The 17,280-nt window shown below is 30.2% G+C and overlaps 1 protein-coding gene across 1 annotated transcript; it reads right to left on the reverse strand.

The window, feature by feature from the left end:
* Nucleotides 1-10,971: 10,971 nt before the first annotated feature.
* LOC148575581 (uncharacterized) lies at nt 10,972-14,075 on the reverse strand. The gene is made up of 5 exons (XM_088502426.1): nt 13,780-14,075; nt 13,353-13,443; nt 13,030-13,156; nt 12,608-12,784; nt 10,972-11,337 (listed from the first exon to the last, which is right to left on the reverse strand). Exons 1-5 carry the CDS (start codon nt 14,073-14,075, stop codon nt 11,138-11,140), a joined length of 891 nt encoding a protein of 296 aa, XP_088358552.1. The 3' UTR covers nt 10,972-11,137.
* Nucleotides 14,076-17,280: the final 3,205 nt, after the last annotated feature.

A 17,280-nucleotide genomic window follows, 5' to 3' on the forward strand; every position in this document is an offset into this window, starting at 1 on the left:
AATAATATTTTTATTAATAATTATGAATAATAAAAATATAATTAATTTAAATATTAGTGAGTATAAAATTAAAATAATATCCAAAAAAAATAATGTGCAGTCTTACTATATAATTAATAATTAGCATATATAATAACAAGGAATAGCATAGCTCAATAGCAAGAAAAGTATGCAGTAACAAAGAGGACCTAGGTTGAAACCACATCTTTATTAATTTTAGAATTTTCTCTCAAGCAGTTTGGTTGGACTGGTTTTAGTCAAAATTTTCATCGACTTTGACTAGTTTACACTGGTTCTTGCCCTTATACGATTTTAAGATTAGACCAGACCGATTGGGAATTCGGTTCATCAGTTTTCTAGTCAAATCGACCGGTCCAATCTAATTTTTATAACTATGAGTTAGAGATTTGGGTTATTAGGTGCACTATTACTGTTGCTTGAACCGGTAAAGCTAAGGCCTTTGTTCCAATAAAGATGCCATGGTTGTGGAAATGACTTAACTATCCTTGGTCTCATAAGCTTTGATGATGGATTTTCACTTTTTCAGGTGGCATGCATACTTAATCAATCTTTCTCTTAAAGGACTTTTCCATTTTAACATAAAAAAATAAAATAAAAGAGGATTTTATTATTTTATAGCTTAAATTTATAGAAGTAACAAAAAATTCTATAAGAAAAAAGAAATGAAAACTAACTATCTAGTGAGGTATTATACGTACTACTAATTGACAATGCTATCATTACTGTCTATGCAGCTATATATATAGCAGCAACAAACGCGCTCAATAGAAGTAATAGTATTAAATTTATGAGTAACACAAAATTCTATAAGAGAAAAAAAATGGAAGCTAACCATCTATCGAGAGATTCGCATACTACTAATTGACAATGCTATTACTATCTACGCAGCTATATATATAGCAGCAACAAACACACTTTATAGAATAATAGTATTAAATTTATATAAGTAACACAAAAATCTATATATAAGAGAAAGGAAATTGAAGCTAACCATCTATTGAAGTATTATGCGTACTACTGATTGACAATGTTATCATTGTCTATAAAGTTATATATATAGCATCGATAAATGCGCTTTATAGAAATATTAGTATTAATTAGACATGGGAAATTGAGTATAACACTCCATAAGAATAAATTTTTTGAATTTAGTGTAACATTGTCATTGTCATTAGTAATAAATATAGTGAATATATTATTTTTAATTTATTAAATGTAAAATGTAAATTCAATGCACTATTGATTCGCAATAATGATATCGGTGTGTGATATATTCAGGGGTGATGTTTACTTGTCTCTTCATAATTATAAGGATGACAAAAAAATCTGCACTTATGAGTACCTGCGTAGATTATCCGTGATAAGAGAACAAACAGGAACCTATAAAATCTCACAGAAATGGAGACTCGTCCCATAAATAAATGGAGATGGAATTGAGGTATCTGTCACACTGGGACTCACGAAATTTTTGCGAGAGAATTTTTCTAAATGTCTATATATGTCCTAATTTATCCCTAGTATTTGTTAATTAATTAATGCTAAATAAGACAAGTTCTGGCTATTTTTTTTTGTCTACCTAACATTACCCATAATGAAAATATCTTTAATAATAAACTCACTTTTTAGCAAAAATATTGATACATTTTTAATAATTGTGATTTAATTCGTATTTGTAATTATATTGCAGTTATGGTGATTGAAGAAAGAAAAATCTTCCGTGACCTAATTCCAAATACTAATGACGAGCTACTTATACTGATTAATATACGTAACTTATTTTGTATTTTTTTGCACTGCATTAAAAAAATTTAAGTTATTTTATATTTTAATAATATAAGTGGTTAATAATGTTGATTGCTATTCAGCGTACACATTGTTTCATTGTTGAAAAAATTATTAAAAATTAATATTATTCAATATGCTCTGAAGTAGTTGCACAAATAGTATTGTGGTTGTAATTGCAATTAGATTTATGGCACATTAGTAATCCGGATGTTTAAATTTAGGATCTTATATACATTAATCAAGTCTCTTGTTATATCAAACCATTCTTAATGGCTATGTTATATTGACAATATAAAAATATTTTATATAATTATTTAGTTATATATTTTTATATCAGTAAAAATAATTAATTTTTATATAAAATTTTTAAAATATCATCTAAAGACATAAATTTAATTGAATGATGATATAAAATTTTTTATATTTTTAATATATTAAAATTAAATAATATCAATAAAATTTGAAGTTAATAATTTATTATAAATTTATATTTTAGGTATATAGTTAAACATTATACATTAACTATACGAATTATTAGAAATAAGTTTTTTTCTCTTTTTGTTTTTAGATGGTCTCTATAATTACTGTTCTAAAATTTAATTCTAATTGAAACTTTATCTTTAGTGGAGATTCACTATAATTTTTTTATATAAATTTAATAATTAAAAACTGTTAGATTAATTCGACTTAGTTGATTAAATTATTATCTAATAAATAAAGTACAAAGTGAATTGTAATCTTTTAGTTAAGTTTTCCTAGTCACAGTGACGGAGTCACATTAGGGGGAAGGGGACAATAGTCCTCCCAAAATTAATAATTTATATGTATAAGTCTATAATTTTTTAGTTTAATTCTCTTTTAATTTTTAATTTTTCTTTTTTTTAACTTATATTTTTCATGTTGACTCTTCTCAAAAAAATTTCTAATTTGACCCTGGTCTAGTCGGTCCTCATTTAATTTGATCTTGGTGGATAGCTCCTAGTGATGTAAGCTGGTCTATTATTCCATTCATTTTACTGGAAAAAACAGCAATGGCCATCAATTTGACTTGGCTTTTTGTGAACATTCTCGGGTCCAATGAGATATAGTTTTCATTATCTCCATATAAAAATAAATACATGTGAATTTCTATCTTTATTATTTTACGGAAAATATATTTTGTTCACTATAATATGTAAATCATAAGGTATGTTTAGTTTAGAAGAAAAACATAAATAAATTTTAGAGTATTTATTTAAATTGGTCTCTAAAAAATTTTAAAGTGGACGTTTTAGTCTCCCAACTAAAATTAACCACTCTGTTAGTCTTCAATATTTTCTGGCGTCAGACAAATTGATCCTTTCGTTAGATTGGTTTATTAAAGCCTAACGGCGAAGTCCAACGTGTCACGTTGAGTTTGTAAGACCCAGAACTTTTGAAAAATCTTATTATGATCAAGTCTCAAATCATATAGTTATTTATAGCCTTAATTTCGGAAATCAGTTTTATTAAAGATAATTAAGACAAGTTGTGATTTATTGAATTTGAGACAAGTTATGATTTATTATCCAATTTGATAATTATTGGATTATTTTCTATAATTATATTATAAAGTTGGTAGTTGTGAAATAATAAGGATTTTTATATGATTCGGATTAAATAATTAATATTTTAAATATTAATACTATTACTTTGGAAAATAAAGGGTTTAATTATATTATTTCTAATTATTTTGATTTGGGCATTTTATTGAAAATAATTTGTAAAATTGATGAGCAAATAGTATTTTCTATGTACAAATAGTGTTGGATTTAATTTGGATTTTTATCAATATATTATTTCCATTTAATTGAAATTACTAAAATGCCCCTAACCCTAATTTTTCACACAACACCCTTACCCCTTTTCCCCCTAACTTTCAGCCGCCGAAACCCTATTCCAATTGTCCTCTTCTCAGACCCAACAACAGTGATACAAACCCTTCCCCTTTCTCAAATCATTCGCAGCAAAACTGGAGAAAGAGGAATAGAGAAAGAACGGGTCAAAGAGAGAAGAAGCGGAGCTGTGATCGGAAGAGGAGGTGAATCGCGTTGCTGCTGCCGTTTTGCTCGCAGCCACCGCGCTGTGCATAGCCGACGCCACCATGCCAGGCCTCACCGCGAGCTGCGCCTCACCACCGCCCAGCTTGCCGCCGCCGCCGTCGTAGTGTATGGGTTTCGCGCAGAAGGAGGAGACAGAATGCGACAAGAAGGGGAGGGGACCTTTTTCCGCCGCTGTTGCCAGTGAGGCCACTGCTGCTCTGGTTCGCTATCGCTGAAGATGGTAGTCATTGTCCTTGCCAGAGAGAAGCAATGAACCCCCTTCCGTTTCTGTTACTTTGGTCCGCTGGGAAAGGGAAGGCGCCGCCGTGCCCTCCGTTGCCGTCTTCGGTTGATGGAGGGAAGAGGATGTGCAAGAGGGAGGTGCTGGTGCTGGGTTAGCACCGCCATTGCTGCCAGCTCCGGGGTGCCGTCCAAGCCGTTGCCCAGCCACCGTTAAGCCAAGCCCACCGGCGCTGTTGTGACATGCCGGAAAGGGAGGTAGCCTGCGGATAGGAAGAGAGATGCGACGGGCCTGTCCTGAGCTGCTCCGTTTATTCCTCGTTGCGGTAAGAGCTACATTTCCGGAACCCTTGAAAATCTGCACCTTGTTATATTTGGGTAGGAATCCTAAGATTTTGATAACGTAGGGCTGAGTTCGAGTTATTGCCTGTTGCGGTTAGAACTGTTGTTGCTGTTACGAGTAGTTGGAGCTGAGGCTGCCTCTACCGCCGGAGAGCGCTCTGCCGGTAAGGGTTTTAAATTGAGGTTTCTGCCTTTTTGGATTTCAAGAAGGTTTTAACGCTGCGCAGTCCTTATAGTTGATCTACCGGAGCTTCTGGCCGCCGCCGGAGCTGTTGCCGAGCCGGTTCAAAATCGCAGCTGCTTCATGTTGTTATTCTGGTAAGAAATTATGTTTTGTAAGCCCTACGTTAGTGTCCCGTACGTGTATTAAAGCCTTTACGGTATTAATGTCCTTAGAGTTTAGTAACTAAGGTTGCTTGTTGTAATTTAGAGCTGTTTATGCTGCTGCGAAACGTGTGGGGCTGTGCTTTGAAGCTGCCTTTGATTTCTGGTTGAGACGGAAAGGACTCTGTGAAACGTTTGGGTTATGGAATTGCGTTTTGAGGTAGGGGCGCTTTCCAAAAACTATGTTTTGTGTATTGGAATTATTACATATGGATACTGGTGTGAGATATTGTGTATTTGGTGATTGTATCGGCCTTATGTATTATTTGATTGTCTCGAAAGCTTATGAATGTTTGTTTGGCTGAATTGTTGTGCAGCTTTGTGAAATGTAATGTTTTAAAGTTGATTTTTTAAAGATTTGAAATATGAGTTTATTCCATTGAGGATTGGTTTGAATTGAGTCAATTGTTTTGATGATGTGAAAGATAGAATACTCTTTGGAATTCAGCCTGGTTTGCTTTCACTGATTTGGTTTTGATAAATGATTTGTTGCTGAACCGATTCTTTAAAGCTTTGGAAATGAGTTAAATTGATTGATATTGAGTTGATTTCTGAAATAGTTTCCTTGAGATATGCCACTGAGGCGACTGTTGGATTTAGTTTGCTTTTGAATTGATTTCTGGTTTTGGGCTGTTAAAAAGGAATGAGAATCGGTTTAGTTGGGACCCGAACCGGGTGGCAAAAGTCCAAGTTTTAGGGGAGGTGCTGCCGAAATTTCTACAAAATTCTACTCTTGTTTGTAAAGTTATTTAAAAAAGGGTTGGATTTGAGAAATTTTATTAATTGATTTATTAAGAGAATATTTATGTTTTCAAGCTTAATTTATTTAATGAACTTTATGCGTTGAGTTCGGCTTATTTAGAAACGAACTATTTGTACAGTTTGAATCACTGAAGGAAAGAATGATGCTCTAATATTGATTTCAATATAAAAAGGAGCTTTTAGTGATTTTAAAGGAATTTAGACTTTTGATTGAGTAATCAAGTTTGAGGCATTTTGGAAGAGCTAGAAAAATGGGTTCCAAAAAGAAACCTGAAAGTGGTTTGATTCAAATGAACCGGTTCCGTTTCAAATGAGTTGATTTTTGGACCGGGTTGGAACTTGTGATTTTGTATGATCGGTTTCATAATAAATTCAGTTTTGTTTACTTGAACCGGGAATCTATGATTTTAAAAGTTTCAATGAATTTTAAGGAATTTATATAAGTTGACCTTCCCTAAAGACTTGGGACTCTGGCAAGAAACTTTTGTTATAAAATTCCATTGTTGGATGGGTGATTTTGAATGTTCCCAAAAAGAATCTTTAACTTTCCATGGTTTTGGAAGTTTTGGAAAGAGAATGCCGAGAGTGGCTTTGCTTTAAAAAGGAAACTCACTTTGAGTAAATTTGGCTTGTGAGCCTGAGATGATTTGAAAATGAGATCTTCAAAGTCAAGGCTAAAAAGAGTTGAAACTCTATTTCAAGTGAAATGATTTGGGAAAAAGTGATTTATGGCTTAAATGCCGATTTTATGAATTTATGATGTTGAATGTGGAAGTGCTGTTTTGTTGTGAGCCGGAATGGCTATGTATGATTATAAATATTGGTTGGTTCTGGATTGAACCGTGAGCCGGAATGGCTGTGTATGATATGAATATTGGCTGGTTCTGGACTGAACCGTGAGCCGGATGGCTGAGATGGATGTTGATCCATGGATGAGATTGAATGCATGTTTATGCTGAATCATTGATAAATGTGAATGTTGCACTTCCACTATCTGAGATACGAGTTTCCCTGGGTAGTAGCAGTGGCTAGCCACCACGTGCTCCAGGTTGAGACTTGATACTCTGTTGATCCTATGTCGTAAGTGTGGCCGGGCACTGTGAAAGTCCCGGATGAGCTCGCCCCCGTAAATATTCACCAGTGAAGGTGATGGATATGGATCATGATTATGATCAAGTTTATGATGAGTATAACTCGAGTTGGGGATGCGCGACAGAGGGACAGTCCAATGGTTAGCTACCAGGACTTGTCGGGTTGGCTCTATAACCGACAGATGATATCATCAGCCATTAGGGACAGGCATGCATCATATGCATCTATGTGACATTGTTTGGGTGTGCATATCATACTTGGTTTGCCTATGTGATTAATTGCTAATTGTTCTACTTGCAATAACTGTTTGTTTGTGCTTGCATCTTCCTTTTTGTGTTTGCTACTGGGACTTTGTTGGATTGTGGTGATTGGTTGATGGTTGGATTGTTTGGGCCTAGAGCCGTGGTTGGAATGAGATGAATCGATGGTTGATTTCGGTTTTGTGTTTCTGGTTTGGAATAAAATACGAAAGGCTATTTTGGTTCAGTATAGATAAACCGTTTTGAAAGGCTTTTTGAGTTTTTGAGAATTGAACTGTTCCTCTTTCAGAAAAGATTTCCGATTCCTCTTTTATTGTAAACCGTTGTTTTTGAAAAGAGGCATAAGACTGTTATAAATCACTGGCACGGTTTATCTTCATGTATCATATTACAGTAATTCCCAAAAACCCTCTACTGAGAACCCTTTCGAGGATGATGTTCTCACCCCCCTACATTTTTCTCCTTTCAGGATATGGGCGCAGAAGTTATGAAGAGCTTATTTAATTTTTGTTGTGATGCTCTGTATTGTTTTAGTTATGGTTTATTGTACCCTCGCCTTTATCTTGATATATATTCTGTAAGAGGGATAGGAATTGTATTGGTTAATGTTTGTAATATTATTTATATATATTTATGTATATATATGGATGTACTCTTTTTGAGTTGTTGTAAGTTGAATGGTATTTATGGATGTACGTTATCGAACGAAAGTATCTTTGGGAGCGGTATTGCGGTTTAAAGTTTTAAACAGGCTCATATTTTAGTATTAAATAGTATAAGTGTCGTCGTAATGTCCGAGCTATCAGAGTCGCGCAGCCGGAAGCGTGAGCTTTGGTAGTTAGGGTGTTACAGAGTTGATGACACAGATGGTAAGTGACACGTGGGAAAGCAGACAAAGTGGTCCCTGGGTTGGATTGTACAAAAATGACAATAAAAAACTGTAAATAACTATGAAACGACATGTAAAATCAAATTCTTCTTCTTCCTCTTATCAAAACCCTAAATTATCAAAGGCTATAGTTGTTAACAATGGCAACCGGAAAAAGTTGTGGAAGTTCATATCGGCGGTGAGTTAAAGCTAGTGGTGACGACAGTGTTAGCAGTGGTTCTGCTCGCGGCAGTAGGTTCAGAGTCGCCAGAGGAAAAACTCCAAGATGCCATTGTGGAGCCTATGCCATAGTTGTAGAGTTCGGAACGGAGAAAAATCTGAAAAGACATTTCTTTGGCTGTCCTTTTTACAGGGTAATGTATCGATGATTTTAAACTTTTTTGTATGCAAAACATGATTTTTGATAATGATGTACCCTAAACCCTTCTATTTGTATGGGCAGAAGAAAACTCTCCACTGCGATTTCTTTGTGTGGTTTGATAGGGTATTTCAATGTGATGGTCATGGTGGAGAGGATGATGATGCTCTGGCGGAGAAGGTGAAGAAGCTGAAAGAATTGCTTGATGCATTTGAGAAGAAGAACAAGAATGCCGTTGAGAATAGACGATGGTTCGGGTGCTGCAGTCCTGTGTTCTTTTTCATTCTAGGATTTGTGGTCTATCTTCTTGTAGGTAGGATTTAGGTAGATTGAGGAAGATTTTATTTTATGTTATGTAGTTGAACAAGTAATTACAATGTTAGCTTTTGGTTTATGCAACACTAATCTGTAAGTGTTAGGACAAGTAATGAACGATGAGTAGGTGAATGATGAGTATTTACTGGATAGAGAAAAGTTATATTAGAAATGAAATAAAATCAGATGTACTTAAATACAAGTACCATACTTTCATTCCACATCACCAAAGTTTTAAACAAAAAGGTAGCTAGTCTTTAAGTTTTTGCTAGGACTAATAAGATCTTCCACAAAAAAAGTGCAGTGACATGCACTATCAACATAATAACCAAATATAGACAGACCACATCATCTCAATAAGATGCACTAACAACATAACAAAATATGACAAAGTATGACAAAATATGACATGGTAAATTGAATATAATGCTTTGAAAGAATACATTTCTTGAATTTAGTATAACATTGTCATTGTCATTACGTAGTAAATATAGTAAATATATTGTTTTAAAGTTATTAAATGTAAAATGTAAACTCAATGCACTAGTGATTCGCAATAATGATATCGGTGTGTGATATATTTAAGGGTGATGTTTACTTGTCTCTTCATAATTAGGGATGACAAAAAAAAGCCCGTAATAAGGGGTATCCATAGAGAATATCCATGACGGAAGAACTAACAAGGACCCGCAAAATTCCCACAGAGACGGAGATCCGTTCCCGTGAATAAATGGAGATGGAATTGAAGTATCTGCCCCACGGGGACCCGCAAAATTTCTGCGAGAGAGAATTTACCTAAATGCCTGTATATATAATCCTAATTCATCCCTAGTATTTGTTGAAAAATTTTCTATTTTATCTTATTTTAATGAGTAAAGTATCGTTTTTGTCCCCACGTTTAGGGTAAGTCCTAATTGTGTCCTTAACGTTTAAATCGTCTTATTTGTATCCCTAATGTTTATAAAAGTGATTCAATGTTATCCTGCCGTCAATTATACTAATAGATTAGATTGTATTTTTCAATTATTCTCATTTGGATGTATCCATTTTCAATTAGGTCTCACTTGTATATGTTCGATTTTAATATTGTACCCAAAATATGTGTTTATGTTCAATTATGTCTCTAAAAAAATGAATTATGTAAATATTGTAGTTATTAGTTTTAACTTTTAATGAGTTATTGTCCTGAGTGGATCATCAATTTTGACCCAAATATTTGTATTGTAACTTCAAGAAGAGATTTTCAGAACTCTAACTAAAGCACATGATGTGTAATTGACTTTTACAAACGTTAGGGATACAAAGATGACGATTTAAACGTTAGGGACACAAATATGACTTACCCTAAACGTTGGGGACAAAAACGATACTTTACTCTATCTTAATTTGTATGTTAGAGTTTTTATATATATGTTAATTATTTTGAATTTGTATTTGGATTGTATTTTAATTTAATGCATTTGGTTGGATTGTATTGAATTTTGTTATGATTGTGTTAACTTTTTTTTATAAAAAATTAAAGCTTAATATTCATAGTTACCTATTGGTATCTGCTTCCTCCATGGAGAGAAATAAATGAGAATACGTGTTGGAAATAGGACGAGAACGAGAAGCATTTTATTAGACGAAGATGTGGTGATGGAGAGATCTCCATTTCATAGAGACATATTGCCATCCCTATTTATAATGGAAACAACTTTGGTAATAAACTCACTCTTTTACAAAAATATTATATTGCAATTTTATTTAAGTTATGGTGATTAGAGAAAGAAAAATGTTTCATGACCTAGTTTCATATACTAATGAGCTACTTATACTAATTAATATACATAACATGTTTTGTATTTTTTGCACTATATTAGTGAAATTTAGGACATTTTGTATTTTAATAATATAAGTTGTTAATAATGTTGACTGATATTCTAGCATACACATTGTATTATTGTTGAAACAAATATTAAACATCAATATTTTTTTAAATTTTTTGCAATTTAGTAACACGGATGTTTAAATTTAGGATCTTATGTACAATATACATTAATCAAGTCTCTTGATATAGCAAACCATTCGTCATGGCTATGTTGTACTGAAGTATAAAAATATTTTATATAGTTATTTAATTATATATTATTATATTAGTAAAAAAATTAATTTTTAAATAAAATAACTAAAATATCATCTAAACATATGAATTTAATTAAATGATCGTATAAAATTTTTTTATATTTTTAATACATCAAAATTAAACAATATCAATAAAATATGAAATTAATAATTTATTGTAAATTTATATTTTAGGTATATCATTAAATATTATACATTAACTATGGATTTTTAGAAATAGTTTTTTTTCCTCTTTCTGCCTTTTAGATTATCCTTACAATTACTGTTCCAAAATTTAATTCCAATTGCGGTTTTCAGATCACTCAAATTTAAGTTTGATAACTAAACCAAGCCAAAGTATCAAAACAAAAAAATTGAAGACAGTCTATTTAAGTTTAACAAACTAAACATAAAAAAATATAATCTATCAAACAAATTGAAGCTAATATGAGTTTGATCTTGTTAGCCTCTAACAAAATATAAAAGTTTGTCATGTTGCAAAATGTAAGCTGAGTAACTTGAAACATCAATAGTCACTTGGCTCTAACTTCACAATGTCATAATTTGGAGTTGACCCTTGTCCATTTTTAGTCAAATTTTCCATTCCTGCCTGGTTCTCATTTCTTACTTCTCTGTTATTAGCCATCAAAACTTGTGTCCGATTCTCTAGTTGTAGGTCTACATTAATTTCCCTTGTTCTTGAGGTCGCCACTACTCCATTTGGAACTATTTGAAACCAAATATACTATAGTCAAGGACTAGTAAGGATAAAACTATATAGCAAAACAAATATGACGGTGCAAAATATATTAATAAGGGATAAGTATCTTTTTCGCCTTTATGATTTGGGGTGAAAATCAAAATAATCCCTAAGGTCTTTATTAAAATAGGATTGATAAATTCATTTCTTAATAATTATTAAGAAGATACTAATGAATTATTGCATATACAAGACGAGTTCAAACTACCAACATTTGATTAAGTTGATGAGTGAAGTAATCACTCGATCGACTCAAGTTAGTATATGGTTTTTTTCCCATTAGTTTCATGATATTTGTCATTCTTATTTTTAGATGTAAAACTTATTATTGAATCATTAATTATGTATATCTTAAATGTATAAATTAAAATAGGTTTAATTACTCTGTTGGTCCCTATAGTTTCACGAAATTTTCAATTAAGTCCCTATACTTTTTTTCCTTTTAATTGGGTTCCTGCACCAATTTTTTTTTCAATTCGGTCCCTCTTAACAGTAATTGGTTTAATTATATAGGGATCCAATTAAGAAAAAAAATTAGTGCAAGGACTCAAATAAAAGAAAAAAAAGTATAGGGACCTAATTAAAAATAAAATTTGGTGCAAGGACTCAATTAAAAAGAAAAAAGTATAGGGACCTAATTGAAAATTTTGCAAAACTATAGAGACCAACAGAGTAATTAAACCATTAAAATAAAAATACTATTTGCAAATCAAAATCAACTATGACATATTTGTGTATTTTTAACTCATTTTCAATATGTATTGTATATTCTAAAATATATTTTATATTAGTGTAACATGGTTATAATTAAAAATATTAAAAGTTATTCTATTTTTCTCTTTCTTCATTAATTAAGAATTATTTGTAATATTAATAACATTTGACTATTCTATCATAATAATTAAGCATTAATGAGCAAAAATAATAGATACATTAATATTTATTATTTAATTTATTTTTAATATATATTTTGTATTTCAACATATATTTTGTATAAGTGATTAATTTAATAGCTGATTTTTTGTGTACATCTAATATAATTTTTATTTATTATATAATAATTTATATAATGAAAATGGTAAGAATTTGGTTTACAATCTTTTTTAAATATCTTGCATCATATAAAATTTAAAATTAATATATATATAATTTAATTAATAACAAAGAAATAATAATATTTCAATCCAACCAAACAAGAGAAAGTAGCATATGCATTTAAAGTTCAATATTTCTAACCTTGATTTGAGTTTGAGCAAAGAAAATGTGGCAGGTCAAAAGGATTCATGTTTGCTTTGTACATAAGCTGAACATTAGTGCCAATATTACTCAGCAACCTTATTTGTTTTTCCATTGCTTGTTCTGTTTGAAGCTCGGTTAACTTCATAATTTCTACTCTATTTTTCTCCACCTCCACTGAAAATCCAAATTTAAATTAATAATACCAAAAAAAAGCAAATGGAATAGATAAATAGAATTGTGGATATACAAATTAATGGAGCCTGATAAATAGTATATTTTTTAAAGAACTCTTTTTAAAAGGATAATCTATGAGCAGAATGTTATTATATAATTTATAATTATTTTTTATATAATCCATTTATTTCAAATATTAGTCTCTTATTCAACTAATAAAAAATAAAAAAATATAGAATGATTACATTCTTGCAGTGTGTTTCCCCTTTCACTAATAGCCATTTGCAGTTTTAGTTTATTCTGCTCCAGCAACAATGAAGGATGTTCATCTTTGAGGGCATCAATTTTTTGAACAAGATCAGCTATCTCATCCTGCATATCAAAATCTCAAAATCCAAATTGTCATAATAGAGAGAAAAACACATCCAAATCACTTTTATTTAAAAGAGAAGTACATTTTAAAAAAATAGAGCAAAAATTACTTAATTATAACAACTTGTTTAAAAAAATTATGTGAAGGATATATATATATATATATAATAACAACAATAATAACCTCATGTTTTACCTTTAAAACTTTTAGTTTTCCTTCCAAAATCACCACATAGAGTTCTGTCTTGATTCTGGATTTCTGTGCTAAAACTCGACTTGAGATCGATCTGCACATAGTAAAAATGAAAAAAAAAGTTTAATAAGGAATGAAAGAATCTAGTTTTTTATGCATGTATGGTACTTGATATATTTTTTTAAATCTTCGGGTTGTTTGCTTTTTGTTTTTATTTTTCAAAAATATTTTATGTTTGAAGGATTTTGTGAGAAAATAGTGAAAATATTGAAGAATCAATTTTTTTTAATTTTCACATTTTGTAAAGAAAACTGAAAATATTAATTATATTGCAATCTTTTATTTTTTTAAATTATTTTATAATTATAAATTGATCTAAAAGGTATCCAAAAGAAAAATCTAGACAACTATATTTGTAATTAGTATATACTTTTTGAGACTCTCATCAGCATTCTCTTCTTGTTGAACAACAAGAATTGAATTCACACCAACATCACTTGTGTTGTGAGTTGAATTCACAACATTATCAAAATTGCAAAGTTGAAGAGTTGGGTTATTGGGTGCCCTGCTACTGCTGCTTGAACCTGCAAAGCCAGGGCCTTTGTTCCAATAAGGATGCCATGGTTGGGGAAATGATTCATCTATCCTTGGTCTCAAAGGCTCTGATGATGGATTTTCAGGAGGCGTGCATACTTCATCAATCTTTCTCTTAGAGGACTTTTCCATTTTAACCTAAAACAAAAGAAAAAACAAAAGAGGATCTTATCGCTTAAATTTATATAATTAACACAAAATTCTATAAGAGATAAGAAATGAAAGATAACCATCTATTGAAGTATTACGCGTATTATTGAATGACAATGTTTCATTATCTATGCAGCTATATATATAGCAGTGACGAACGCTGTTTATAGAAATAAGAAATGGAAGCTAACCATCTATTGAAGTATTACGTGTACTACTAATTGACAATGATATCACTGTCTATGCAGCTATAAATATAGCAGTGACAAACACGCTTTATAGAAAGGTTTAATTATTCTGTTGGTTCCTATAGTTTTGCGAAATTTTTAATTAGGTCCCTAAACATTTTTTCCTTTTAATTGAGTTTTTGCACCAATTTTTTTAATATATATATATATAATCCTAATTCATCCCTAGTATTTGTTGAAAACTTTACTATTTCATTTTATTTTAATTTGTATGTTGGAAATTTTATATGTGTATTGATTATGTTGAATTTGTATTTAGATTATGTTTTAATTTGATACATTTTGTTGAACCGTATTAGATTTTTTTTATGATTGTGTTAAATTTTTAAAAAATATTTAAAGTTTAATATCCATAGATACCTGCTAGTATCCGCCTCCTTTATGGAGGGAAATAAATGGGAATCTCTGACGAAAATAAGACAAGAACGAGGAGCATTTTAAATTTTTAATAGACGGGAATGGGTGATAGAGCAATCCCCACTTCATAAAGACCTATTATCATCTCTATTTATAATGGAAACATCTTTGATAATAAATTCACTTTTTGGCAAAAATATTAATACATTTTTAATAATTGTGATTTAAATCGTATTTTCAATTATATTGCAGTTATGGTGATTAGGGAAAGAAAAATGTTCCATGACCTAATTTCAAATACTAATGAGCTACTTATACTAATTAATATATGTAACGTATTTTGTATTTATTGCACCGTATTAATGAAATTTAGGGTATTTTATGTTTGAATAAAGTATCATTTTTGTCTCCAACATTTGGGGTAAGTCTCAAAGTTATCCCTAACATTTAAGTTGTCCTATTTAAGTTCCTAACGTTTTAAAATCATTTCAATTTTGTCTCGCCGTCAATTCTGTTAACAGATCCCTAACGGTAGGACAACATTGAGTCAATAATATCATTTTTTTATAGTACATAATTATTCAATTATTTTTTATTCACATCTAAGTAAATTATACTTAATCACGTTACTTTTTAGAAAAATTATTTTTTTTTATAATTTTACTCTTAAAGATGTTTACTCATTATTTTTTTTTTGTGACTTTACTCATTATGAAATGTTTGTAGAATGACTAGTACATAAACTTGTGGAAAAAAATTATACATATACAATAAAGTGATGTGATTCTAGTAATTTTACAAACATTTCATCATGAGTAAAATTTTTAAGAGTAAAATTATAAAAAAAATTAAATTTATTTAGAATAAAAGTAATGTAATTAAGTGTAATTTACTTAGATGTGATTAAAAAATAATTGAATAATTATGTACCGTAAAATATTGATATTATTGAAGGATAAAATTGAAATTTAATTCTATGTATCGTTTTTGTCCCCAATATTTTCGTCCTATTTAAGTCGCTAACGTTTCAAAATCGTCTCAATTTTGTCCCGTCGGCAACTCTGTTAACACTTAACAGATCCCTAACGACAGGACAACATTAAGTCAATTTTAAAACGTTAGGGACTTAAATAGGATGATTTAAACATTAAGAAAAACTTTGGGACTTACCCCATACGTTGGGACAAAAATGATACTTTACTCTTTATATTTTAATAATATAGTGGTTAACAATGTTGACTGCTCTTCTAGCGTACATATTGTATTATTGTTGAAAAAATAGTATTGGGGTTGTAATTGCAATTAAAATTTTGGCCCATTAGTAACATGAATGTTTAAATTTAAGATCTTATATACATTAATCAAGTTTCTTGTTAGCAAACCATTCTTAATTGCTATGTTGTACTGACAATAAAAAATATTTTAAATAATTATCTAATTATGTATTGTTATATCAACAAAAATAATTAAATTTTAAATAAAATACTTAAAATGTCATCTAAACATGAATTTAATTAAACGATTGTATAAATTTTTTTATATTTTTAGTAGATTAAAATTAAATAATATCAATAAAATATGAAATTTATAATTTATTGTAAATTTATATTTTAGGTATATCATTAAACATTATACATTAATTACACAAATTTTTAGAAAATTTCTTTTTCTCTTTCTGTTTTTAGATTATTTTTACAATTACTTTTGTAAAATTTAATTCCAATTAAGATTTTCAAATCACTCAAATTTAAGTTTTATAATTAAATCAAGCCAAAGTATCAAAACAAAAAATATTGAAGCCAGCCCATTTAAGTTTGACAAACTAAACATAAAAAAATGTAATATATCATAAATAAATTGAAGCTAATTTGAGTTCTTGTTAACCTCAAACAAAATATAAACGTTTGTCATATTTCAAAATATGAGCTGAGTATAGTCACTTGGCTCTAACTTCACAATGTCATAATTTGGAGTTGACCCTTGCCCATTATTGGTCAAATTTTCCATCCTTGCTTGGTTCTCATTTCTTATCCTTCTATTATTAGCCATCAAAACTTGGGTCTGATTAGTTTCCCTTGTTCATGAGGTCGCCAAACTCTATTTGGAATTGTTTGAAACCAAAGATACTATAGTTAAGGACTAATAAGGGTAAAACTGTATGGTTAAAAAAATATAATGCTGCAAAATATATTAATAAGGGTTATGTATTTTTTCGTCTCTAATATTTGTGGTGAAAATTAAAATCATCCCTAAGGTCTTTTTATTATTAAAGTAGGAGTGACAAATTCATTTCTTAATAATTTTTAAGAAGATACCTATGGATTATTGTATATACAAGGCAAGTTCAAACTACCAATGTTGGACTAAGTTGACGAGTGAAGTAACCACTCGATTGACTCAAGTTAGCCGATGGTGTTTTTCTTCCCGTTGGTTGCATGATATTTGTCATTCTTACTATTAGATGTAAAACTTATTATTGAATCATCAGTTATGTATATCTTAAATATATAAATTAAAATAAAAATATTATTTGTATATCAAAATTATTCATGATATATTTGTGTATTTTTAACTCATTTTCA

The sequence above is a fragment of the Arachis ipaensis genome, chromosome B1 (assembly GCF_059453495.1).
Source record: "Arachis ipaensis isolate K30076 ecotype BB chromosome B1, ASM5945349v1, whole genome shotgun sequence".
In the NCBI taxonomy this organism is placed as follows: domain Eukaryota; kingdom Viridiplantae; phylum Streptophyta; class Magnoliopsida; order Fabales; family Fabaceae; genus Arachis; species Arachis ipaensis.